Source organism: Mirounga angustirostris, unplaced genomic scaffold (genome assembly GCF_029215605.1).
Source record: "Mirounga angustirostris isolate CCGP_5_RB_7025 unplaced genomic scaffold, mMirAng1.0.hap1 SCAF_3, whole genome shotgun sequence".
Taxonomy (NCBI): domain Eukaryota; kingdom Metazoa; phylum Chordata; class Mammalia; order Carnivora; family Phocidae; genus Mirounga; species Mirounga angustirostris.
In genome coordinates, this window is record NW_026991711.1 from 61,104,731 (window position 1) to 61,131,288 (window position 26,558).

At 38.6% G+C, this 26,558-nt stretch overlaps 1 protein-coding gene across 4 annotated transcripts in view; it reads right to left on the minus strand.

Annotated features, from left to right (window-relative positions):
- Nucleotides 1-530: 530 nt before the first annotated feature.
- Nucleotides 531-26,558, minus strand: part of NEK5 (NIMA related kinase 5) — a 59,006-nt gene continuing 32,978 nt past the window's right edge. For 2 of the 4 annotated variants that reach the window (XM_064586145.1, XM_064586146.1), the window contains 7 exons: nt 26,157-26,237; nt 25,861-25,929; nt 23,846-23,972; nt 18,152-18,340; nt 17,016-17,153; nt 11,901-12,006; nt 531-3,715 (listed from right to left, as the gene is read on the minus strand). In XM_064586145.1, the coding sequence (XP_064442215.1) occupies nt 3,454-3,715; nt 11,901-12,006; nt 17,016-17,153; nt 18,152-18,340; nt 23,846-23,972; nt 25,861-25,929; nt 26,157-26,237 (972 nt within the window). In that variant the 3' untranslated portion in view covers nt 531-3,453. The remainder of the gene's footprint in view (nt 3,716-11,900; nt 12,007-17,015; nt 17,154-18,151; nt 18,341-23,845; nt 23,973-25,860; nt 25,930-26,156; nt 26,238-26,558) is intronic. The other 2 variants (XM_045869375.3, XM_064586147.1) reach the window with 2 other exon arrangements.

Below are 26,558 nucleotides of genomic sequence, written 5' to 3' on the forward strand. Positions count from 1 at the left end.
GACTTTGATTTAATAGATACAAAATGTGTTTGTATCTGTGGTATAAAGTGATTTTCATTATCGTGGATACTTTCCCCCATATGTACATTTGCACCCCCATGCAGTCTCCCAATGCTGAATTATTACCTACTACTAATATTTCTAAATTTCTAAGCTCCACATGCTAAGAAGGAAGGAAGGGAGAGAGGGAGGAAGGAATGAAGGGAGGGAGGGAGGGAGGGAAGGAAAAAGAAAAAAAAAGGAAGGAAAGAAAAAAGGGAGGGAGGAAGGAAGAAAGGAAAGAAGGAAAAAAAGGGAGGGAGGAAGGAAGAGAAAGGGAGGAAGGAAAGAAGGAAAAGAGGGGGGGAGGGAGGAAGGAAAGAAGAGGGAAGGAGAGAGAAAGAAAGAAAAGAGAAAAATAAGGGAGGGAGGGAGGGAAAGAATTCAAAGGTAAAACAAAATTGTCTTGCCTCTGATACCCAAGAAAAATAGGTTGCCAGGTTTAATAGACATTTTTCTTTTAACGAATATTTCAGACCTACAAAACACTGCAGAGCTTCATACACTTTATTTTAATAATTTTCAGGGGTTTTTACAAAGTCATAGCAAAATTATAAGTGGTCAGTGTAATTATAAATGTTTCAGAATACTTGTGTTTAATTATGTAAATGTACCTAGACTCCAGGACTATAATATAATAGAGTGTCTGCTAAATCTTTCAGTAGATTTGGGTACAACAAAAAAAGTTATCTAGGGACGCCTGAGTGGCTCAGTCGGTTAAGCCGCTGCCTTCAGCTCGGGTCATGATCCCAGGATCCTGGGATCGAGCCCCGCATCGGGCTCCCTGCTCGGCGGAGAGCCTGCTTCTCCTTCTCCCTCTGTCTGCCGCTCTGCCTACTTGTGCTCTCTCTCTATCTCTGTTAAATAAATAAATAAAAATCTTAAAAAAAAAAAAAGTTATCTACAACAAGAAGTTACGCAAATTACTAGAATCAATTTATGCCCTTGTAATTTTCTCTACCTCTCCCACTGTTCCTCAGCTGATTTTTCTCCTCTGTCCCCACCCTAATTCTAAGGCTGCCCTTGGCTTTAAAGAAGCATCAGTTCTAATACTTGAGTGCTTCACGCTCACTTGGACTACATGTGTTACAAGACTTAGAAGGGAAGTTAAGAGTTGATACACCATTTAAAGAATGATCAGTTTGGTAGCTATGATACGTAGTTACCAAGATGCATAATTTTTAATAAAATCTATTCTAAAAACACATGCAAGTCTGATTAATAGTTTCAACTTGACACATGCAGCTAAACCTAAACCCAGAATAAAGTAATCAATTGTGCCTCAAGAACATGATTTATGTAATGGTGTACATAAGATGGGTAAGGTAAATTAGGGGCTGAAGTTGGCTGAAAAACCTTGCAGATATGTGTACTTATCACAATGAATACTTCCTACTTTACAGCAAAGAACTCAATCTTAGAATGAATGTTAGCTAGAGACTTTAGCCAAGCATCTTGTCATTGGAGCAGACTCAATGACCTTAAACATTAATTCTCCGCTCTGCCCGCCCCCCATATAACTGAATGGTCTTCGGATCTTTGGGATTTTCAGGAACCATGTTTCATTTTCCATGCATTCAAATACTGCTTAATATTTGTTTAGCACACCAACAGATTTAGTATGTCTGAACCACATAATGTTCTGAAAGTAAATTAAACATGTATACATTGACCACTAAAGGACTCCTAAAATTAATGGTGCTCCAATCTCTCAGGGTCATGTGTTACCAAGGTTGACATTAACACAGTGGTGAGAAATTTTTAAATATTCTCAGCCTCATGATGTGACCATGCTGAGCACTCTCCCGAAAAGAGTAGATTATAACCCAATACACCAAGTTGAAAGAACAGTACCTCCAACATCACCAGGAAAATACAGGCATAAAAGACAAATCATGTGGGATGCATCCCTGATACTTTCCCCACATTTAATAAAATTATATCAAATGTAAACACTAAGCAGACCTCGAAATAATCTGACCAACCCTTCCTCATCTTTGTTTTCTTAGCTCAGCAATGGATTGATGTGCAATTTTAGTTGTATTTTTATTACAGAGCATATATCTTAGGCAGAATTCTACCACTTAGAAATGTAACCACTCCATCCTTCATAGCAACAACACAATAAATCAACAAATATCTGGTAAACTCCAGGCACAGTTTCAATACTGGGATTGTTTAATGGGGCACCCTGCCAAGCACCATATGTAAAAAGACCAGCATAAAATACAAGGACCAATAGTGTCCCTGCCTTTAAGAAGTTTATAATCTACACATTTGAAGCTATTAGAAATTAATTCAGTAAAACATAGTAAAATGATTACTTGGTGCCTAATTAACATGACATGCCTTGATCCTCTCTTTGCTCAGTTAACCTACTCCCTTAAGTGTCAATATCTGCTTCAAAAAAGTGTATTAAAAAGAAGACATTTCAAAGTCACGGTTTTCTAAAAATGGTAGATTCATTACTCTAAATGAATTAGTTTTCCATCCTTGTCTTAAAAAGTTATCAAACTTAGTTAAAACAACACACATTTATTATCTTACAGTTCTGTAGGTCAGAAGTCTAAAGCTAAAATCAAGATGTCAGCAGGACTCTGTTCCTTCTGCAGGCTTCTGGGGAAGTCCATTGTCTGGCCTTTCCCAGCTTCTAGAGGCTGCCTGCATTCCTTGGCTTGTGGCCCCTTCCTCCGTCTTCAAAGCCAGTAGCCCCAGGCTGAGCCCCTCTCACGCTGACATTTTCTGGGTCCTCTCTTCTGCCTCTCTTCCCCTGTTAAACAGCCCTGTAATTACATCAGGTCCACCTGGATAATCAAAAAAAACCTTCCCTATTTGAAGGTCAGCTGATTAGCAGCCTTAATTTCACCTGCAACCTTAATTCCCCTTCGCCATGTAACAATATATTCACATTGTTGGGTGTATTGTGGGGGGAGGGTGGCAGGAAGAGAGATACATTACTCTGTCTGCCTATCACATATATTGTCCGAAAGATTTCTTGATAGAAATTTTAAAGTAAAATATTAATTTCTACACTCAAATTGGTCAGTCTCAAGGTCTAAATTGGTATAAAAATTAATAAATCCCTGGGATTGCTAGAAAACTCTTACAAGGGCGCCTGGGTGGCTCAGTTGGTTAAGCGACTGCCTTCGGCTCAGGTCATGATCCTGGAGTCCTGGGATCGAGTCCCACATCGGGGGGGGGGGGGGGTCCCTGCTCAGCAGGGAGTCTGCTTCTCCCTCTGACCCTCCCCCCTCTCATGCTCTCTCTATCTCAGTCTCTCTCTCAAATAAATAAATAAAATCTTAAAAAAAAAAAATAGAAAACTCTTACAAAATGAATGTTTATGACTTGTGCCCAGATACTACAGTTAATAGATACTGACTTACCACTTATGAAAAAGTACAATAATCACACTTATATATTTTGATGGGTTGTTGATGTTTCTCGGTTTTCATCAGCAATGCATACTTTCTCATTAGCTCGAATAGAAATATTCTCTAAACCTTCATTTAATTCTGCATATTTCTGGGTGCCTATCCCCTGTCCTCTGAACTTTTCAGCACCCTTAGTGAAACCAGGAGCCTCTTCTCTTTTTTCTTCCTCTTTGGAAGTAGCAAGTTCTTCCAGGGATTCTACTACTTCGTTTCTCAACTCATCTTCAGATTCTTCAAAATTCCTGGAAATAAGAAAGAGGTAAAAATCAACTTTATGATATCAAAACAATGAAAAATAGATATGAAAAGTAGTTTCCCTTCTCACTTAAGCAATTTAATAGTTGCATTTTCACCCAGGTAATGAATTATTTATTATATCAGCCTGGCTTTCCAGACTGATTAAAAAAAAAAAAAAGCCATTATTGGGATAATCAGTATTCTGTTTACTTGGACCTGTGTTCAACAACCTTTATGATATTTATTAATACCCATCTACTCTTAAAAGGAGAGGAAGAGAGAAGAGGAAAAAAAGAATAAAACAGCTGCCAAAAAGTGAGCCCTTATCATACACCAGTGACTGCCCTGACACACTTTACACATAACTATATTTCATCTAATACAACACTCTGAGGTAGACATTCTCACCATCAATTTATAAAGAAGCTGAGGCTCAGAGAGGTTAATAAAACTTGCCCAAGGTCTCACAGATACTGATTAGTAGGACTAGGAATTGAAATTGTATCTAATTGTATCTAAGACCTCAACATGGATATTCTTAGAAGGGAAGAAGGCAGGAGACCAAGAAAACCATCTCAATGATCCGTAATATTTACATGGCAGGTAAAGAGGCTGAGGAAGATCTGGTAAGAGCCAAGAAAGTGTTCATCATGGACGCCAAGAAGGCAGAGAATTTCCAGATAGGGAGCAGCCAAATAAGAGGAAGACAGAAATGACAGTTGGACCTGGCAATTTCAAGGTAATAGATGACCTCTGCAAGAACATTTCAGCATGCTATGTGACAGGAACCATCATACAGGAGATCGAGAAAGCAGTAGGAAGTAAACTAGCAGTGACAAGGAGCTTAAACTCCTTTGAGGGGAGCCTGGATCTGAAAGGACAGTGTTAACTTGAGAAGATGAGGGCAATGATTTTTTGGTGTTTCTCAAGAAGGGACAGATTTCGGCATGTGTATATGCTGAGAGAAAATAGCTAATAGACGTTAAAACTATAGGAGAAGGACAGTAATAGGAACACATTCTCTGAGAAAGGCTGGGATTCAGAGTACCTGTGCCAGGATGTGCTTTCAGCAGAAAGGGAGATGGTTTTTTGTCTGAGAAGGAAGATGGGGAAAGAGGAAGACAATGAGGACTCATGTGGATAGAGAGAAGTTATGGAACTAGACAAAACCATTCCACTTACAAACCACATACTATCTCTGTGAAGGAGGCATGGTCACAAGAGTGAGGTGGATGGGGGTGAGTATGCAGGGTAGAGGGTTTGGAAGGAAGCAAACCAAGCATAGGATTGCCAGATACCACAGAGGACCTCACTAAAATTGGAGATCATAAATTTGGGGTGGACCAGCAATTAGAGCTCCCAATTTGTTAAGCTATCATTCCTGAGGTATGCGCTTACACGAGATCATCCCTTTGTCTTCATTCCTCTGTAGTTTAAAGTATGATGTGTCTAGGTGTGAATTTATTTTCATCGTTCCTACTTGGTTATTGTTTTACTTCCGAGATGGCACAATTTATGGCTTTCAATGATTATAAAAAGTTCACAGCTATAATTACTTTGAATATTGCTTTTCTCCGATTCTCGGAACTCCTTGTAAATGTATGTTGGACCTTCATGACTCTTAACTCCTCTTTCACATTTAATATCATTTTTTACTTCAGGTCTACTTGCAGTTATTAATTCCCTCAATAATTGTACCTATTCTGTTTTTAAACTGTCATTTGATTTCTATTAGTAGATTTTTTTCACTTTTTTAAGTTCTACTTGGTTAATTACCAGATCTTCCTGCTCCTTTCTGATAGATCTGCTTTTTTCTTTTGTTTCCATTCTTTACTTTGATTAAATAATTTTAAATGTACAATTTAAATTATTATATAAATATTAAATATTCATAGGATAATTGTATTATCTGAAGTTCTTTATGGTCTAATTCAGCTATTTGTTGTGCTTGCTATCTCTCATAGTGGATTCTATTTTTAGTTGTGAACTCATGTTCAGCAGTGCCTTAGTGAGAAAATTCAGTGTAGCCTGGATTGAGGTTATATCCCTCCAGGGGTTTCATATTTATTTCTTCTAGAGATCCCAGAGTATTATGATTTCTTACTATCAATTTTAATGTTGATTTATCAATATACATGTTTCCAGACCATCCAAGTGTTGTAAATTCTAAACCCAAGTGAAGGCAAATCTATGGTTATAAATTTCTCAGGAAGAATTCTTCTCCTAGAGATTGGGCCAAAACAGACAAAACATATTACTCAGATTTTTTTCTAGATCACCCTTGCACTGAAGTGTAACTCTTCAATGGCTCCAGCTAGCAAGAATGGAGGAGAACACACCGAAGAAAGCAAAATCTGATAGATATGCAGGAGGTGCACAGAGACAGAAAGGGAAGGAAGAAAATTTAAAAACAAAACATGAAACTTCTAAAACAAAATGATCCTGTAAACTAAAATTCCAAAACACGTGAATAAATCTGATGATAAGAGAAGGATAGGCAAAAAGAATTTTAAGTTGGACCAGAAACTAAGTCTAGATGGAATTACTTTTATGGAGGATTTTAATAACACTCTTAAAGTAAATATGCTCAAAAAGGTAAATTAAAAAACAGCATCCATTTTAAAATGTCTTCAAATTAGGGGAAATAATTATGCAATACTGAAACAAGAACATATAAAAATATGAACAAATATAAATCTTAGACAGGAGATACATAATCATTTTAAAAACTTAATAGATGATACCCAGATAGGTTTGAAAATAGTATTCAAGAATTCACCTAGAATGGAACAAAGAGATGAATAAAAAATATGAAAGTACAATTAGTTGTTATTGGGGACAGATTGAGAAGCTCCAAAACATATCTATTTGGAGGACCAAAATGGACAGAATAAGAAAAGCAACACTTGGAAAAATAATGTGTAAAAATTTTCCAGAACTAAAGACAGTTATGGGTTCTCAGAAGAAAGTGAGCCAAGCAGGATAAAAGAGAAGTCTAGACCCAGACATACATACAACAGTGAAACATAAGAAAATAAAGATAAAAAGAACATTATGGATGTGCTGGGGAGAAAGTTAGCATATCTATAGAGGGAAAACAGCATTTTTCTCATCAACAGTAATAAAGATCAGGAGAAAAATCATTGTCAAAATTGTATACCCAACTAAATTACAATTAAAACAATAAAACAATTTTGGATATGCAAACAATAAGAGTGTTTACCAGCCACTGACCTATCTTAAAGAATTATTAGAGGATGTACAACAGCAAGAAAACTGAAACCAGAGGAAAAGCATAGACTAGGAAAAAACTATAGCAAGTTCAGAAAATGGTAAACCACAATAGCAAATTAAGTTTGAGAATATATATATATAATTATATATAATATATATATATAATAATGTTTTTTATTATTTTTTTAAAGTTAAAATTGGATTACATGATTTGATGTCTCAGACTTATATATTATATATATTATATTACTTATATACTATATATATACTATATATACTAAGTAATAAGTATATTACTTATATACTATATACACTATATATATTATATATACTATATATAGTATATACATATAGTATATATATACACTAATATATATACTATATATTATATATACTTATATATACTTATATACTTATATAGACTTATAGACTTATATATATATAAAATAATACATATTTTTTATTATTTTTTTAAAGTTAAAATTGGATTACATGATTTGATGTCTCAGATTTAGAATGTTCCAAACCTTAAAAAAAGGTATAGGGGCAGGGTGGTCAGTAAAGAACAATGATCATTGTTAAGCTGTATGATGGATGCATGAGGGTTTGTTGTGCTGTGCTCTCTACTTTTACTATGTTTGAAGTTTTCCACAATAAAAAATGTTTTTAAAGTAAAATTATGACTCTAGATAACAATATCAGGATGGAAGGGTTTTAGTGGTTAGATGTGTTTGTCATATTTGGGAGGAAAAAAAAGAACACTGAACAACTTCTGAATTTGTTAGAACAATCCATAGGAAGTACATAAAAACAAACTATTAAAAGAATAGAAATATAATCTGTATCTTCAAAACTAGTAGTGAGAAGACTAGAGTAATACAGAAACGTTTGTTAATGTAACAAAAGGTTAGAAAAGAAGAGGGGAAGGAAATGACAAATGAAAGCAAACAGAGAATACAAAATCAAGCTAAAACATAAAGCCCAAATATGTCATTAATTTTAATGACTTTTATTATACTAAACTAATTAGGAGGCAGAGGTTATTATAGGACAAGAAGCATATCAACCAGCTACATGCATTTTATAAGAAACATATTATAATGAAACTACACAGAAATGATGAAAATAGGGCGCCTGGGTGGCTCAGTTGGTTGGGCGACTGCCTTCGGCTCAGGTCATGATCCTGGAGTCCCGGGATCGAGTCCCGCATCGGGCTCCCTGCTCGGCGGGGAGTCTGCTTCTCCCTCTCCCGCTCCCCCCTCTTGTGCTCTCTCTCTCTCTCTCTCTCAAATAAATAAATAAAATCTTTAAAAAAAAAAAAGAAATGATGAAAATAAAACAAATACATATCAGCAAAATACTAAAAAATAAAATAACTGAAAAGTTGGAATAGCAATGTCAGTATCCCAACAAAAAAGAATTTAAGGCAAACAGCTTTAAAGGGACAAAAATTACAATACATAATGTAAAAAGGGAGAGATACTCTACCAAACTGATATAACAATCAATAATTAGAACATGGCTTCTACTTATTTCAAGTACATCAAAAGGAAATAGAAATATAAGAAGAAATAATCACAGCCACAAACACAGTTGAAGATCTTAATGTACTTCCATCCAGAAGTGATAAAGGGGAAAAAAAAGCTATAGAGCAGTTTAACAAAAAAATGTTTTAAGCTTGATAATTATATAGAACATACATATCCCCAGAATAGTAAGAATATGCATATTTTCAAGTACATGTGTAACAATCATGAAATTGACACTGTACTGAATAGCAAAGGGAGTCCCAATAAACTTTTTTAAATCACTAAAATTCAGATGATAGTCTCTGTCCAAAGTGCAAGTAAATTGGAATTTCCAATTTTAGTAGGTGAGTAAAAAATGCATTAGTCAGAAACTTCAAATTTTGACTCATACCATTAAGAAAATGAATAAGAAAACCCAGACAGTGAGAAAATATTGACAAAATAGAGATATCTAACAAAGAACTGGTAGCAAGGATATATAAATAATGCCTATGACTCAAAAACTACCAAGACACCACACACACCCATTAGATTGGCTAAACTTTTTTAAATTGACCATACCAAGTGTTGGTAAATATGTAGAGCAACTAGAACACTTAGGCACTGTTCATGGGGATATAAAATGGCACAACCACTTTGGGAAATAGCTTGGCAGTTTTTTTAAAAGCTAAACATTCACCTGCCACACAACTCAGTCATTCTACTCCTATGGTTTTACTCATGAGAAATGAAATTTATGTCCACACAAAGACATGTACATGAATATTCATAGCAGCTTTATTTATAATAGCCAAAAACTAGAAACAATCCAAACATCAATCAATAGGTGAATATGTAAATAAACTGTGGTATATCTATATAAGGAATACTACATAGCAATAAAAAGGAATGACCTATCGATATATAGGACAATGTGGATGAATGTCAAAATTATTATCAAACAATAGGGTTTCCAGGGAGCTTAAGGGTGTTGTCCCTCAGAATCTAAGCAAAAGCTCAAGACAGAGAAGCACTTGTCTAAAAAAGATTTGTGGATCTGGTTTTTGTCTAATAAAGTGAATCCCAGTAAGATTTGCAGAGACCTACAAGATTTTCGAAAGAAATATATATGCAGAAACATAGCCAGCTTGGACCAAAAGGGACATGGACAATCCCAATTGAAAAGAGACTACTGGACTCCAAAATTCTACTGGCAGGAAGCAGCCTGAGAAAATTCTCTCCTCCCTTCCTTCCTTCCCTCCTTTATCCTAGAATCAACCTAGGCAGGTTGATTCTAATGTTCATATGGAAAAATAAACAAGCAAGACTAGATAGAAAAATACTGAAAAAGGAAAGCATTTAAGGGAACTAGCCCTCCAAAATAATAATTCATATTATAAACAATATGTTTATAATACAGTAATTACCCTAAAACGAATAAGAATTGGATGCAAGTACATATAAAAATGTAGCATATCATAGAAATGGCATTTCAAATGGGTAGCAAAAATGAAGATTTTCAGTAAATGGTGTTGGAATAAGTAAGGAGTTATTTGGAAAAAAGTAAAGTTGAAGTCACACTTTGCATTTTAATATGAGTGCAATTCAAGAGGAATAAATTATTTAACTAAATAAAAATTAAATCATAAAAGTACTAAAAAAAAATCCTGACATCATTTCTTACAATCGGTAAACCTAACTAGATAAAAATGAGAAATTTCGGGGTGCCTGGGTGGCTCAGTTGGTTAAGCGTCTGCCTTCAGCTCAGGTCATGATCCTGGAGTCCCGGGATCGAGTCCCGGGATCGAGTCCCGGGATCGAGTCCCGCATCAGGCTCCCTGCTCGGCGAGGAGCCTGCTTCTCCCTCTGACCCTCCCCCACTCATGTACTCTCTCTCTCTCTCTCATTCTCGATCTCTCAAAAATAAATGAATAAATCTTTAAAAAAAAAATGAGAAATTTCTACATGGCACAAGCCACTATAAATAAAATCAAAAGGCAAACAAAAAACTGGGGAAAATATTCTAGAGTCATATTATAGATAAAAGATCAATCTCCCTAAAATGCAAAAGGTTCCCCAAATCAATACAATGTTAGTAGCCTAATTTTTTAAATGGCTAAGGCTATGAATAAATTGTCCCCAATGAGGAAATAAAGATGGTTCTTGAGCATATGGAAAGACAACCTTATTCAAAAAAGAAATGCTAATTAAAACTAACCTGAGACATCATTTTGAACCAATCAATTGTGCAACGATCCATGTCTGGTAACACACTAAGCAAGAAAATGTGCAAGAAGACAGGCACTTCCATACTCGGTCAATGGAAGCGTTCATAGGTGTAACCTCTGTGAAGGATAACTTGACAATATCCAGTTACAAATGTAAAAACTCTTTGACCTAATACTTGGCTTTCCTGGGAATTTAAACTGCGTGTATACTACTATTTGTATATTATGATAGGTATTCAGGCTACAGTGGTAAGTGATAAAAGGAAGTTGCAGGATAGCATGTACGCTATGAAACTGTTTCTATAAAAAAAGAAAAAGAATACACACATACACAAGATCTACATATTGGCTTACAGTTTAATGGAATTCCTCAGGAGAAGTGTGCATAAGAGGCATATTCGACTGGTTGACTCTGGGAAGGGGAATTGTGTGGCTGAGGTAAAGAGATAGCAAGAAGACTATGAAAAGAGGGTAACTTCTGAATTTGAAGCCATATGAGTATATGACCTATTTAAAAAGTAAATTATAAAATTTTTAAAATTCAAAGGACTCCAAATTTTAGAACTAATAAAAGACTTCAGTCAGGTTACAGGATACAACATCAATAGTGTTCTATATGCTAGTAGTTGCCAAGTTGAAATACAGTAAAAGAAAAACAACCCCATCAATAATGACAATAACAACAACAACCAAGTTAAGTGGTACCTCTATTGTGAATAAAATTACAAAAATGCTGAAGGATATTTTAAAAGACATAAAGAGAAACAGAGCTATACTATATTCATGGATGTTCAGATTTATGATCATAAAGATGGCAAATCCTATAAATTAATCAACAAATGTAATGTCATTCTCAAAATCCTAACAAAGTTTTTCATGACCCTTTACAAGAAAATGCAAAGATGTATGTGGTAAGTAAAGGGCAACAACAGCTAAGATAATTTTGAAGAAAAAGATACGGAGGCTAGAAGCAGGTATGGGACTAGCCCTACCAGATACCAAAAGATATGGTAAAGGCACAGTAATTTAGGACAGCATATCACTCATGCAGAGATAGGAAACAATGCCATTGGGAAAGAAAAGAGAGCCCAGAAACAAACCCTTGTGTGAGTAAAACTTGGTCTCCTCAGCTAGGTCTAAGACTATTGTCCATATCTCAGCAACAGCATTTTAACTCTCTACCAGTGCTCCATTCAAGTATCTGGATAGGACCTACTTACGTATCATCATCGTCAGATCTTGGTTGTTCCTCATCTACTTCAATGCCAGAGGCCATTTCCATATTCCCCTCATCTTCTTTAGGAAGCCATTGTTCTAATGTCCCCACTGTTAAAGAAATAACAGAGAGATTAAAGCCTCCCAGCCTATACACATGATGAGGGGTATATACCCCAAATCCTGTACTGGACATCAACCATGAAGGTAAAGCCTGTGAATTGTTTCCATTAAAACAGAGAATATGTCTGGTTTTTTCCTACATAACTTCAACCTTGGTGTAGTCAAGAGCAATGTTGAGACAGATTTTCTTAAAATCTCAAAAACTAAAAGAGTTCACAAAAGAATTAATAATGCTGGCTTCTGAAGTTGGCTTTAAAACTATGTCTACACAGTCTATGTCTAGCCTACTTTTGACTCCCACTGTGGGAATTTTGCTACACATGTCTATATTAGTTAGCTTTTCCAGAATAAACCACCACATAGCTTAGTGGTTTAAAACAGTAACCATTTATTGAGGTCACTATTCTGCCATTAGGCAGTTTGGGCTGGGCTTAGCTGGCTGGCTCTTCCTGTCTCGGTTGGACCCAGTCATGCACGTGCAGTCACTTGCCAGGCCAGCTGGAGGCTGGCTGGCCTACTGTGGCCTCTCTTGGGATGGCTTGTCTCTATTGTTCACGTGGTCTCTCATAGCAGGGCCAGCTGGAGCTAGTTGAGAGAGAAACAGGTTTCCAAAAAAAAAAAAAAAAAAGCAAAAGCTCCTTAAATACTCAGATTTGGCACACCACTGCTTCAATTCCATCCTCCTCATGCACACAAATCACAAAGGCCAGTTGAGATTCAAGGGGAGGGGAAAAAAACATTTAATGGTGGAGGAGCTGCGAAGTCTGGAGGAGCTGCGAAGTCATAGTGCAAAGGGCAGGGATACAGGGAAGAGTGAAGGACTATACTCATTTTGGTAACCTACCAGAATCTGCCTTGCCCACATGCACTCTGCAACCATCTGGTTCCTAGGGGGCTAAACTGTGTTTCATGTTAGTCTCCAGGAAAAAAAATCCCTACCCTCTGCTAACAAGTGGGATCAGAAATGGGAACTTGGGCGCTTGGGTGGCTCAGTTGGTTAAGCAACTGCCTTCGGCTCAGGTCATGATCCTGGAGTCCCTGGATCGAGTCCCGCATCGGGCTCCCTGCTCGGCAGGGAGCCTGTTTCTGCCTCTGACCCTCCCCCCTCTCATGTGCTCTCTCTCTCTCATTCTCTCTGTCTCAAATAAACAAAAAATAAATAAAATCTTAAAAAAAAAAAAAAAGAAATGGGAACTTTTCTCCAAAGATGCAATTAAAAACAAAGTGTGGCTATTTTTTGTTTGTTTTTTGGTAAACTGACTATTCATGCACATACCTACAAGACAAAATTTTACTACGCTGTACTTAAATATTTACCTATTTTTAATCAATATGTGTCATCCCAAATCATAGCCTACATTATTTCCTACAGTGCATTATAAAATAAATGAATTGATTGATATATCTCATCTATGAGGTAGTCTGGCTAATTAATAGCAGCCTGAGTATTCCACTTGGTGTGGGAATCATAGTTTTTGTTTTCTTGTTTTAGGAAGACAATTTTAGGAGGCTTTTATTTTTTTGTTTAACAGGATAGAAGAAAGAATGAATAGCTAACTATAGAAATGTAAATCAGCTGTTATCTGGATGTGCATCTATGATGTTACCAAGGCAACTATGTGGCCTGAAAACTTACACAAGAAAAATGGAGGTTACCTTCCCACCAAGGATCCCCGTGGAGTGGTTAAACTGTAAACAAAATTATTGACCTGAATGAATTATGCACACATTAAAAAAAAATACTTGTCGTTATCTCAAGAGTGTAGCTTTTACTAGTTAAAGTCATTGAAAAGGATTTTACAAAGTCTTGCTATTTTAAACTTAAAGTTAGGATAAATTAAATAGGTAGTTGATAAAGTTTCACTTTTTAATGGAATGCAGGGCTCGAAGCATGAAAGCAATTTATTTTCAAGGAGTTGGAAGTTTAAGCTAAACAGTGATGAAGGACATATGAATAATGCTTAAATGTATGACCATAGCTAATCCTTGAAAGCCTTTATAAACTGTGTCTATTATACTTGCAATCAAAGTTATTAAAACTTACACACACAGGAAGTCTTCATGAAAACTCTACACAGTTGTAAGAATTATTTTTCTTTTTCTTTTTTTTTTTTTTTTAAAGATTTTATTTATTTATTTGAGAGAGAGAGAATGAGAGACAGAGAGCACGAGAGGGAAGAGGGCAGAGGGAGAAGCAGACCCCCTGCTGAGCAGGGAGCCCGATGTGGGACTCGATCCCAGGACTCCAGGATCATGACCTGAGCCGAAGGCAGTCGCTTAACCAACTGAGCCACCCAGGCGCCCCAAGAATTATTTTTCACATTATAATTTCCCTTACCAACTTGATGGCAATACGAATATTGGTAATCACATGCCTCTGCATAAAGTAATACTAAAAACGTGCTATGGTTTTATGTTCATTCATAAAAACAATGGCCACCTGCTAAGTTCTAGGCACTAGGGAGAGAGACGAAACAGGGTGGTAATCAAGACAAAGCTCTCATAAGCTTACAGTCTAGTGGGGAAGAAAGATAATAAGAATCAGAAATTAAAGTGAAGCTTATTTGTATGATCAGAGAATTACAGTGTCTTGTGGGGTATTAATCAGCAAAGCCAAACCTAGAGGATGCAAGGGAAACATGCTCAGATCTTTCTTAATCATTTAAAATTGAGGCTCCCCGTCAGTGGGGACACAGGCAAGAGTCTGAGATCCAGGTTTTTCATAGCAATCACTAAAAATTGAAATAAACTCACTACTGCATCTTTTTATGACATGAATTTAAATGATAAATACAGTGATAAAATGTCCCTATTTCATGCATTTAACAGATATTGGAGCATGAATGAGTTTGAGCGTGAGACTGAATATGAAATTGTCAGAAGCAGCTAACAGAAAAGGCAGGGAGAGAGTAGACAAACTTGAGGACTTCCTAGAATTTTTTGGATTAAAGAGAAGCATATTAATATAGTTACAGGGTCTTCCACTCACTCGTGCAAAAGAACACTTAAGGATCGATGTCATTCCAGACCCATTTACAAAGCCCCGTCGGGTAGTACAGGGAAAAGCAGGGAGAGAAGAGTACCTGCCCTTCACCACCTCACCACCCACCATGACACATAGTGACAGAAATGGGAGGAGGCTTGTCAGAGGGAAATCTTGCAGGAGCAATTATCCTGGCAAAAGGAGGCAGGCATTCTAATCCGAGGGAGGGCTATCTGCTGGTGGAGAAATGCTAGCAAGCCTGGCATTGCGATGGGCCACACCAATCTTCAAGGTGCTCAGAGTCTGCAGAGAGACTGATTTTATCCTGAGGGTAAGAGGGCATCTTTTGCAGGATTTTAAGCTGAAAAGAGATTTGGTCCATTTTAGGAGGATTATCTGGCAGGGGTACAAAGGGTAGAGCTAAAGTAAGAAAAGATGACCAGGGACAGGAAGTCAAGAGGCCAACCACAGTTAGAGGCGGAGCTCAGCTGGGGCGGAGGGGTGTCAGCACCAGGGCAGGCTGTAAAAGAAAACATCCGCACTCTGCTTTGAACGCACCTGTGGAGGCAAATTCCTATTTCCAATCTCACTTGACAGATAAGTTGCTCATATATGCCCAATGTAAAGCCATCCATGTAAAAATACAGCAAGCTCATGAATGAGTTAATCTGGCATGACAGACCAAATGAAGAGTTTTCTATGACTCTCTCCAAGAATCACAGGGACAAACGCAAGAAGAAACATCATAGCCACCAAGTATGTCCCCACCTCAGTGTCTTGATAACCTGGCCTGGGATCCCAGCCCTTGGCTTCCGGACCAAGCACAGTCAGCCCAAAGCTTCCTCCTTACTGCCTCCAGCCCCATCCTTAGGGACAAGGCTTTCATCCCAGGACAGAAGGGAAAGGAGTAAAGACAATACACTGCTTTTTGTAATTTGAAGGTACTGGAAAGAGTCTGAAGGGCAGTTTCTACCTTTCTCCCTCTCTCTCCTCTTAACTTTTCAGCAACAGCGTGATAACTGATAGAATTCATAAGACCGAAGGGTTTCAAAGGACTTCGTATGCTCAGGGACTCTGGCCCCCTCTCCTGCTCCTAGATTTCAGTCCAACCGGTTTTCTTACTGTCTGCCACAGGCCTGTGTATCTGCAAGTCCTCCCCACCCGATACATTCATCCTTCTGGACATTCTTGGAAGACGCAACTTTCACAAAGATTTCACGATTGTGAAGTTTAGGCTTCACAGGCTGGCAGACTCACTCTGGGGCAATCGTCAGGCACTTCTGTTACATTATCCTCAGGGTGGGACATATTTTTGAATTGTTCCTTTACTTTGTAAGTACTTATCAGCCTCCGTTACACCTAGGTTGTATCTCTGCCTCCTTGTCGCCTCAATCTCGCGTTCCTGAAACACGGGTCTCTAAGCGTGCCCCTCTGCAGCTGCTCCTTTTCTGTCCCTGCCTGCCTACGGCAACCTTCCTTGTAGCAGGGCACACCTGCACCTTCCGAAGACCAACTCCCCCTGTGACGTGAGTTCCCTCAAACTTTTAAAAAGGATGGCTGGCTTCCCATAAAGTAAACACAAGCATCATCTTGCTAAAAGTCAGAGACAAAAAAAAAAAAAACAAAACCCTCCCCCAGACCAAGAAACTCTACGATGATGTGTTTTCATTGCCTATGGAATAGTAATTTGAGTCTGTCGAAGAGCTGTCAGAAATATACCGTCAGGTAGAGCTAAGTAGTACCTGCTTACCTTCTACAAAGCCACTTGCCCTACTTATTTTCATCAGTTGTCAACCGATCCCATTAAAGAAAATTACCCCACTCTTCCGGGAAGCTCGAGGCTTGTTAGTGGCATCTGGAACAGGCTTGGACAAAGCAAATCAGCTTCCGAAGAGGCTCAGCCCTTTCCAGTTCTCTCTCCAGGCTGAAGGTATTTTTATCCCTTTCCGCATTTACAAGTCTCTGACAAAATTCCTCAGGGGACTGGTTATGTTCTTAAAAATAAACTGCATACCCAATTCGCCTTCGTGGGCAGAAAACGAGCTACTTGTTAGACGTGCTGCAGCCAAAGCACTCATTAAAGCTCCTGGCACTTCGTGCTGCCACCGTCTCCTATTTTCTGGAATGCCTTCGGTCACCGTCCCTTGGCCACCTGAGGAGGAGACTGTGTTACTGAAAATAAAAATACTTCATCTGACTTCTTATAAAATCACAAAACGTGAGAACCTCGGAGGTAACCTAATCCCACCCCTCGTGTTACCAGCAAGAAAACGGAGATAAAGTTTAGTGACTTATGTCACATGGCTAATGGGTATGAGAGTGACTTGCTTTGTAAACACTTCAGTGTGTTAAATTTTCTATTCTACTTGCTTATTTGAAATTGGTCTTATTGTCTCATTGGCTTATGGTGGATTAAATTGTTATGTTTGCAAGCCCCTTCTTGCAAGTTTGGGGGCTTCAGTGTTTCATAATGGTATAAACGTAAGTCAGTCCACACACTTATAAATGGCAGTGATTTACTTACATATTTCAATTTATAAAATGGGTATACATTTTAGCTCTCCCCCAGCCCCATGTTATCAAGAGAAACATAGGAAATAAGTAATAAAAATCCTCACCACCTGTAAAAATAACACCCAGATGTTGCTGTGAACTTCTCTTGTGCAAAGACTATGCTGGAAGCTCAAATGTAAATGGAGGAATTTGGGTTGGAAATATCATCATATTCTTAACACTCTTAACATTTAAAATAGCACACTGGCTTACAAAGCAACTTTGTATGTGTTTTTGCACTGCTAACTCTAAACCTTATGGGATAGTTATTATCTTAATTCGGATTTTATTCATGGAAAAAACCAACCCCTCCAAGGAATTCCAAGGAAGTGACTGGGCTAACATGGAAGGCAAGTCAAGCCAACTGCCCTTCTTTAGACAATCTCCTTCAACCACAAGGAAAGTGGGATTCTAGATCTTTCCTCCTTTATATTCTCATACCTGGAGTGGTCAGTTGTCTAGGATACTTAGCAGGCAAGTTTCTCAGGAGGTGAGGGAGATACCAAAACATTATCTTGGAAAGATATTTGATACCAAATCTATGGGGATTGTACTGAAAAGAGAACTATGGCGTCAGGGTGAGCGCGAGGAACACACCTGCATCTGAGGCCTTGTCTCCCTGTGCTGGCAACTCAAACCGAATGAGTGTGGAGTCACCCTCGGGCACAGTGGTGCAGGTAGAGGTGATGTCACCTGCTGTCATCATCTCTAGCACAGTCTGAGGAGCTAGCGCATCCCACTGTCTCCTGCTCTCTGCAGCAGCCTCAGTGTCTGGAATGAGCAACTCTGGGTACGAGAAAATAACTCATTAATTTAAAAGCAGTCAAAGTGCATCTCATTGTACCAAACAGTTCTTAGGAAATGTGGAGGTAGTCCATCTGTGGGTACCCTCAAAAACAGAGAAATTACCACCTCATTCGAATATTGATTGTTATGGACTGAATGCTTGTGTCCAACCTCCCCCCAGATTCCTATGTTGAAACCTACAGCCCAACGTGCTGATATTGGGAGGTGGTGGGGGTCTTTGGGGGGTGATGAGGTCATGAGGGTGGAGCCCTGGGGAATGGGCTTAGTGCTCTTATAAAAGAGACCCCACAGAGTTCCTCACCCTTTCTGCTAAGTGAGGATGTAACAAAAACATGGCAGTGGGCCCTCACCAGACACCAAATCTGTTCAGCACTATGATCTTGGACTCTCCAGCTTCCAGAACTGTGAGAAATAAATGTTTGTTGTTTTTAAGCCACAGAGTTAATGGCATTTTGTTATAGTGGACCAAACGGACTAAGACTAGATCATAACTTGCAAGACTGAAATTATAAACAGGCTTAAACATTGGTTTTTATTATTAACATTTGAGTGACTAGGTAATATATCTAAATGTAAACAAATATTAGTGACAAGAATGGACACATTCTTTGAGGCACCTCTGAGCATTTTACTTCAGTCAGTTTCCATAGAAATGCAATCAATTGTTATCTTTTTTTTAAGATTTATTTATTTATTTGAGAGACAGAGTGAGAGTGGGGTGGGGGGGAGTGTTGGGGTGTGGTAGAGGGAGAGGGAGAGAGAAACCCAAACAGACTCTACGCTGAGCACAGGGCTGGATCTCACGACCCTGAGGTAAGACCTGAGCCAGGAAACTAAGAGTCGGCCACTCAACTGACTGTGCCCCCGAGGCACCCCCAGTTCTGTCATCTTAACTTGGAAAAGCTTTTTCTTTTTCATTATTACAATGTTTCATTATAGGAAATATGAAAATCAGGTAAGTAGAGGAAAATAAAAATCACCCATAATCTCACCATCTAGAGACTATTAAAATTTCAAAAATTTCCCCTTGAATATAGTGTCTTTGTTTTGAAACAAAAATGGGCCTCACACCATGCATAACTTTCATAACTTGCTCTTTTCAAAGAGCAACATTATCATACCCAGTTTATTAGGCACTGTTCTATACAACCATTGTAAAGCAAATACAGTATTCTGTGACACAAACGTATTACAATTTAATTCTTTATGGTGGGACGTTTAGTTTGCTAGCAATTTTTCACTATTATAAATAATACTATAATGAAATCATTGCAGCTAAATGTTTATGGACATTCATGATTATTCACCCTAGATAAACTATTGAAGGTGACAATTCTAGGAGCTAGTATTATTTGCTTCATCAAAGCTTTTCACTGCTAAAGTGGAATCTATTACTAATTTACCCATGATTGTGTTCCATGTATTTTGAATAGCTAGTTCTTCCCTATACAAAAAAAAAAAAAAAAAAACCCACAAACTCACCTATATTTTCTTTTATTTCTTTTTTTTTTTTTTTAGTTTTTATTTAAAATCCAATTAGTTAACATACAGTGTAATATTAGTTTCAGGTGTGCAATATAGTGATTCAGCAGTTACACACCCAGTGCTCATCACAAGTGCCCTCCTTAATCCCCATCACCTATTTCACCCATCCCCCACCCGCCTCCCCTCTGGTGACCATCAGTTTGTTCTCTATAGTTTCTTGGTTTGCCTCTCTCTCTCTCTTCTTGTCTAATTGCTCATTTGTTTTGTTTCTTAAGTTCCACATATGAGTGAAATCATATATTTGTCTTTCTCTGACTATTTTACGTAGCATTAATACTCTCTAGCTCCACCCATGTCATTGCAAATGGCAAGATTTTATTCTTTTTGATGGCTGATATTCCATTGTATATATAAATATACCACATCATTATCCATTCATCAGTCTATGGACACTTGGCTATTGTAGATAATGCTGTTATAAACATTGGGGTGCACGTCTCTCTTTGAATTAGTATTTTTGTATTCTTTGGGTAAATACCTAGTAGTACGATTGCTGGATCATAGGGTAGCTCTATTTTCAACTTCTTGAGGACCCTCCATACTGTTTTCCAGAGTGGCTGCACCAGTTTGTATTCCCAACAACAGTGCAAGAGGGTTTCCCTTTCTCCACATCTTTGCCAACACAAAGATTCTCATTGTTGTTGGTTTTAGCTATTCTGACAGGTGTGAGATGATATATCTCATTGTAGTTTTGATTTGCATTTCCTGATGATCAGTGATGATGAGCATCTTTTCATGTGTCTGTTAGCCATCTGTCTGTCTGCTTTGGAAAAATGTCTATTCATGTCTTCTGCTCATTTTTTTTTTGTTATTTTTTAAATTTTATTTTATTATGTTATGTTAGTCACCATACATCATTAGTTTTTGATGTGGTGATCCACGATTCATTGTTTTCGTATAACACCCAGTGCTCCATGGAGTACATACCTTGGGATTTCATCTTCTGCTCATTTTTTAATTGGCTTTTTCATTTTTGGGGTGTTGAGCTTTATAAGTTCTTTATATATTTTGGAAACGAACTCTTTATCAGATATGTCATTTGCAAATATCTTCTCCATTCCATAGGTTGCCTTTTGGTTTTGATTGTTCTTTTACTTCATTTTCTAACATATAACTTCATTTTTTATGTATAAACTCTTCGGTTTTTTAAAAATTTGTTTTGTTGTATCATTAAATAAGGTCTGATTTTACAGTTTTTCCCAAACTGTTAACCAGTTGGCCAGCAGCATTTATTTGATTGAGCCTTTCTGTCCCCCTGACTTGTGATGTAACTTTCAGCATACACTGAATTATTATCCATCCTAGGGTTTGTTTCTAAACTCTTTCTTCTTTTCACTGCTTTATCTGTTCTGGTGCTAGTATCATATTGTTTTATAATTTGCAGAATAACAGAATATATTTTGATACTTGAAAGTGGATGTGCCCCTTCACTGCTCTTCTTTTCTAAATTTGTCTGCTTAAGAGTATCTAAGATGCTCCAATCTGGCAAGATGTCTCCATCTTTTTGTGGCTTTGATGATTTTGATTGAAACTGGCAAAATTCCATATATTTATTTGGAAAGAATATTTCTAATATGTAACAATGTTATTTCTCCCCATTTATTCGAGTGACCTTTAAATACTTCAGCAAGGTTTTATAGTATTCTTCACATGCTCTGCATAATCCTTATGAAGTTTATTCCTAAATTATATATGTACACACACACACACACACATACAGTTGCTGCTGTTACTAGAGATGAGATCTGAAAACCAAATGACAAAAATACTTGTAATACATATTACAGGTAAAGCTTTAACCTAAAGAGTCTTATAAAGGAAAAAATAAATGCCATTTTCAGTGGATAAAGGGATGAAGGATAAGAGCACATAATTCACAAGAGACATATGGATGGTCAAAACCTATGGAAAAACTTTTCTAACCTGAATTATAGTTATAGGAATGCAGACAAGTTAAAAGACAATTTTCAGTATGAAAATGAAGGGCTCCTTGTGGTCAAATCCGTAGGCTGTTATTCAACCCACCTCACTTGGCCTCTCTCTTCTGGTTGATGCTGCCAACCCTGCACCCTCCTTCTAGAACTTTCTCTCCTCCTTTGGCTTTGCTCTCTCCGGATTTCCCCAAACCTTGTCTAAACATTGCTAAGGTCTGTCCTAAGCTTCGTTTCCTTCTCACACTAGTCCCTCTGCCTAGGTATTTTTGACCATCGCTAAGGTGATTGTGATAATAACTTGTGTATGCTAAGGAAACCCTGATTTGCCCCAGAGCTTCCTTCTCACACAGCTAGCATCTTCTAAGCATCTCCAGCTGAGGCTCATGAAGACCTGAACGCCAATATGGCCCAAATCTAGAGCATTATACTATGTCCGCTCACCTCCCTCTGCATGATGGGTGTGCCCGTTTGGTTGGTGACAGCTTCATCCATCTGAATTAGGACCCTCCTAAAACTAAGAGGGTTTTTGATCTCCTTCTTGTCCTCAACCCCCGCACTCAGTGGTTCGCACTTAGTGTCTATTCTCACCGCTCTGCTCTGGCCTGTGCCCCTGTCGTCTCCCACCTGGGCCGCTATCCTCCTGCCCGCAGTCCCACCGCCCCACGCCCTCCTGATGCCGCAGCCAGCATGATCTTTCTCCGTCACAGACAGGAGTTAATTCCCTTCGACTGAAGGTCATCACGCAGGATAAAGCCCCAGCTCCTGAGCATGCCAAGCTCTGTAGGAGTGGGTACCTTCCTGACTCTAGCCAGCCGGCGCTCGGACGATGATTAGTATGTGGGCTCAGAAAACATGTTTTGTGCCTCCTCTCTTCGGTTCACAACACCACGGTGATGTTGAGGGCGGACCCCGTTTTCATTCATCTTTGAGATGCCTACCAGCTGGCACAGTCTGTGCACATGGGAGGTTCTCCCTAATATGCCTGCTGAACCAAATAAAGGTGTTTCCAGATGGAAATGAGGTGAGATGTATTATTCCAGGAAGAAGAAACTGAGCCAAGCCAGGGTGTGCAAATGCTCACGCAGCTATGGGGGGGGGGGGTGCTCCAGGAGGCTGTCTGGATCCCATCATCAGTGGTAGGAAAGAGGGGTGCTGGGGCAGGAAAGGTGGGTCACAACAAGATCAGGCCCCACAGTGTTAAATAGAATACTATGTGGAATGGGCAATGGGGAATCCTGCAGGCATTACCCAAAAATATAACAAATCTCCAGCAACCACTTAGAGAATGAAGGGGGAGATACTAGAGAAAAGAAGAACACATAGGAGAATAAGGCAGTACAGCGAGAGGCAAAAAAAAGGGGGGGGGGCAAGTTAGAAATAGCATTGGTTAAGCACCTACCATGGGCCAGGTATTTATATATCAGATTTCACTTTAGTCCCCCCGGTAAGCCTGTGTGGCAAGTACTAGCATCCCCGTTCCTAGAGGAAGCCGAGATTCAGAGCACTGTAGTCGCTTGTGAAAGGTCACCCAATCAGAAGGCGGCAGTGCCAGCTGGGATCCAGACTCCCGTCTGCCTCCAAAGTCCCAGCACTCACTGCCTCACCCCACCGCTCCGAGATGACCGGGCCCGAAACCAGTGGCAGAGGGATCGGGGAGGAAAACTCCAGAGACATCTCAGGGGAGAGCCTTCCAGGCTGCTCACTGGGAAGGAAGAGCTCTGAAATTCAACTGGACAAATGGTGAGTCTGCGAGCCTAGTGGGACAAGTCCGTGGAACCTTCCAGCAGATAACGAGAAAAGTGGCTGGCGTGGGGGTGCTGGCTGGGGGCGGCTGCCCCAGGAGACGGCACGGGGCAAGAGCACACGGCCGGGTCTCAGACAGCAGAGCCGGGGCTCTGCCCAGCTCCGGGACAACGGTGTTGCCGGCCAGTGAGGCCGGGGACTGTGATGGACTGCTGATAAAACACCCCTTCTAGCTCTGGCTTTCAAGGGGCACGACACGTACCTGCTTCTGGGCAACAGAGTTCTTCAAATGCTTTGTCTGTATAATCTTCATACTCCGTCACACACTTATATTCCTTAAGCTTCATGCCATGCTCAAAGGTCAGAGTTTTATTTTGCACGTCCATTGCCTAAGGCAATGCCATGGTGTTTCATGACGAGCCATGTTTTAAGGAAAAAAAATATGTCAAAAAAATTTTTTGTGTTTCCAGTAATAACATTTCCCAAGGCATATGGTAAGTATTCAGTATACGTATATTAAACAAATAAATTATAGCATTTTAAAATTGGAACTCTGTTGGAACAAGATAGAAACAGGAGTGTGTTTCTTTCTTCTCCTTGTCAACAGTGACAAGCACTGATCATATGGCAACTTGATTTTTTTTTTTAAGATTTTATTTATTTATTCATGAGAGACAGAGACAGGCAGAGGCAGAGGGAGAAGCAGGGTCCCTGCGGAGCAGGGAGCCCGATGCAGGACTCGATCCCAGGACGCTGGGATCATGACCTGAGCCGAAGGCAGACGCTTAACCGACTGAGCCACCCAGGCATCCCGGCAACTTGATTTTATCCAGATTTGCTGCCTTCGATATTATTCTCCTGAGGTTCCAATCTACAGAACTCTCAAGGTTATCTCGTCCACGCCCTGCTTTAGGTGCACAATGTTCCCAAAACGGTCCCTAAAACTACTCCTAACACCCCATAATCAATACTAAAATGATCACTCTGTTTCAAGCACATCAAAACATCGAGTAACGAAGGGTGAACACCGTGGCAGATAAAACTTTTTCACTCCATCCCTTTATACTACCAGGCCACCCTCAGCACCTGACTTGACAGGAGCACTGTGGATGTACCACTCCAACCCAGAAACGGGCCCCCTCTGATCCTCCTAGGTCTGGGACACTAAGATACCTAATGCTTAAAGAGGTGAGAGTTAACAGTCACCACTCTAAGAAGTCTCTATGTGACAAAATGGTAGGAAAAATCTCAAAGGAAAGGAGAGCACAAAGGATTTTTAGGGCTGTGAAACTATTCTGTGTGGTACCATAATGATGGATATGGATTGTTACGTCAAAACCCATAGAATGTACACCACCAAGAGTGAACCCTAATGTAAACTGTGGATTTGGTTGATTATGATGTGTCTATGTGAGTGTATCAGTTGTAACAAATGTTCCACCCCAGTGCGGGGGAGGCTGTGCACGTGAGGGGACCAGGAATAGATGGGAAATCTCTGTACCTTCTGCTCATTTTTGCCATGAACTCAAAACTGCTCTAAAACATAAAGTCTATTCAAAACAAAAAATCTGAAAGAAATGATAACATTAAACATTTTTCAGCTAATGAAGATGAAAGAAAGAAATTGAGTATCAGATGTGATACAGAACTTATATGTCCACACACATAACTTTTGGTCATTTAAAAGGCAAAGTTAGAGAAGGTGAAATGGAAACACAAATCAGTTGATTTTGATATTTGTTAGCAGGTCTGATAAAAAGTGGGATTAAAAAAGATGTTGAATACAAGTAATAAAATGAGGTTTGAGTTTACTGTATTTGTGCATTTATCACTGTGTCAATGAGAGCCTGAGTGCATAATTGAGATTCACCCAAAGACCTGCACAAAGTTACCGATAACTAATTAAGACCTAAAATAAATGTGCATGGTTTCAGGGTATCTGCTCAATTTTTTAGGTAAGTATATTAGTTGCTGACTATAATTAAGTATCCTATTTTAATTTGGCAATGACAAGAAAGTTAATATTATGAGGAAAATAATTCCTTTATAAGAGAAAAATAAATTAAATTGGAATAATCCATCTAAGGGAATAATCTCAATGAAAAAAGAATGGGAGGATAAAAAGCATTTTGGAAGACTCGTTTGAACACCAGAGATCCTTCTAGGAAGATTTAAGAAAATTCTTCCTATGACCTATGGAAAAATTTCATTAAATATGCTATTAAGACGCTCATTTTTCTTTTAACTGTTAATGGAAATAAATATTTAATGGCATACCTCTTCCTCTTGGAGGGTGTTTTCATCAGAAATACATTGGTTTAAACTAATTTCAAACTTCACCCCTCTCTAGAAGAAAGGAAGGAAAATAATGTTAGTTTAGCAATCCAATAAAAATGTTAAAATCACAACTCCTATTTGACATTACAGATACTTAAAACCATTCGTCAAACATTGCAAAATTAGGCAAGTCCCTAAAATAGTAGGCGGGGATATCCTGTAGGCAACCCAGATTGCAAGGTGGGGACCCCCAGCGAGCTGTTTAATATGACACCGCAAGACAAAATGTTTATTACCTTAGCTTTACAGTTTTGTTCTAGAATTTTACTTTCCTTTATGTTCTGAACTCTAATTTGTTTCAAGTCTCTTTCAATGTCCTGCAAGTTTAGAGAAAAATTAATATCTAGCATTTAATATTGATCAAACAATTATAGTTTCACAATCCCTGAATTCGCAGCATGGTCTGTTTATATTATTTGACTTCTGGATTGAATCCCATGATTAATTTGAGAATAAAAACATGCCTTTGTAAAGGAAAGTTAATAATAATTCACTAAAAACTCACTACAAACTTGGACACAGCACCCATTAACTTGAAATATTAATACACTGAACAGTGGCCTTGCAGTGGGGAAAATTCCATAATATGACAGTGCTTGTCACTCTGGTCCAGTACAATCTAATCTAATTCAAGAATG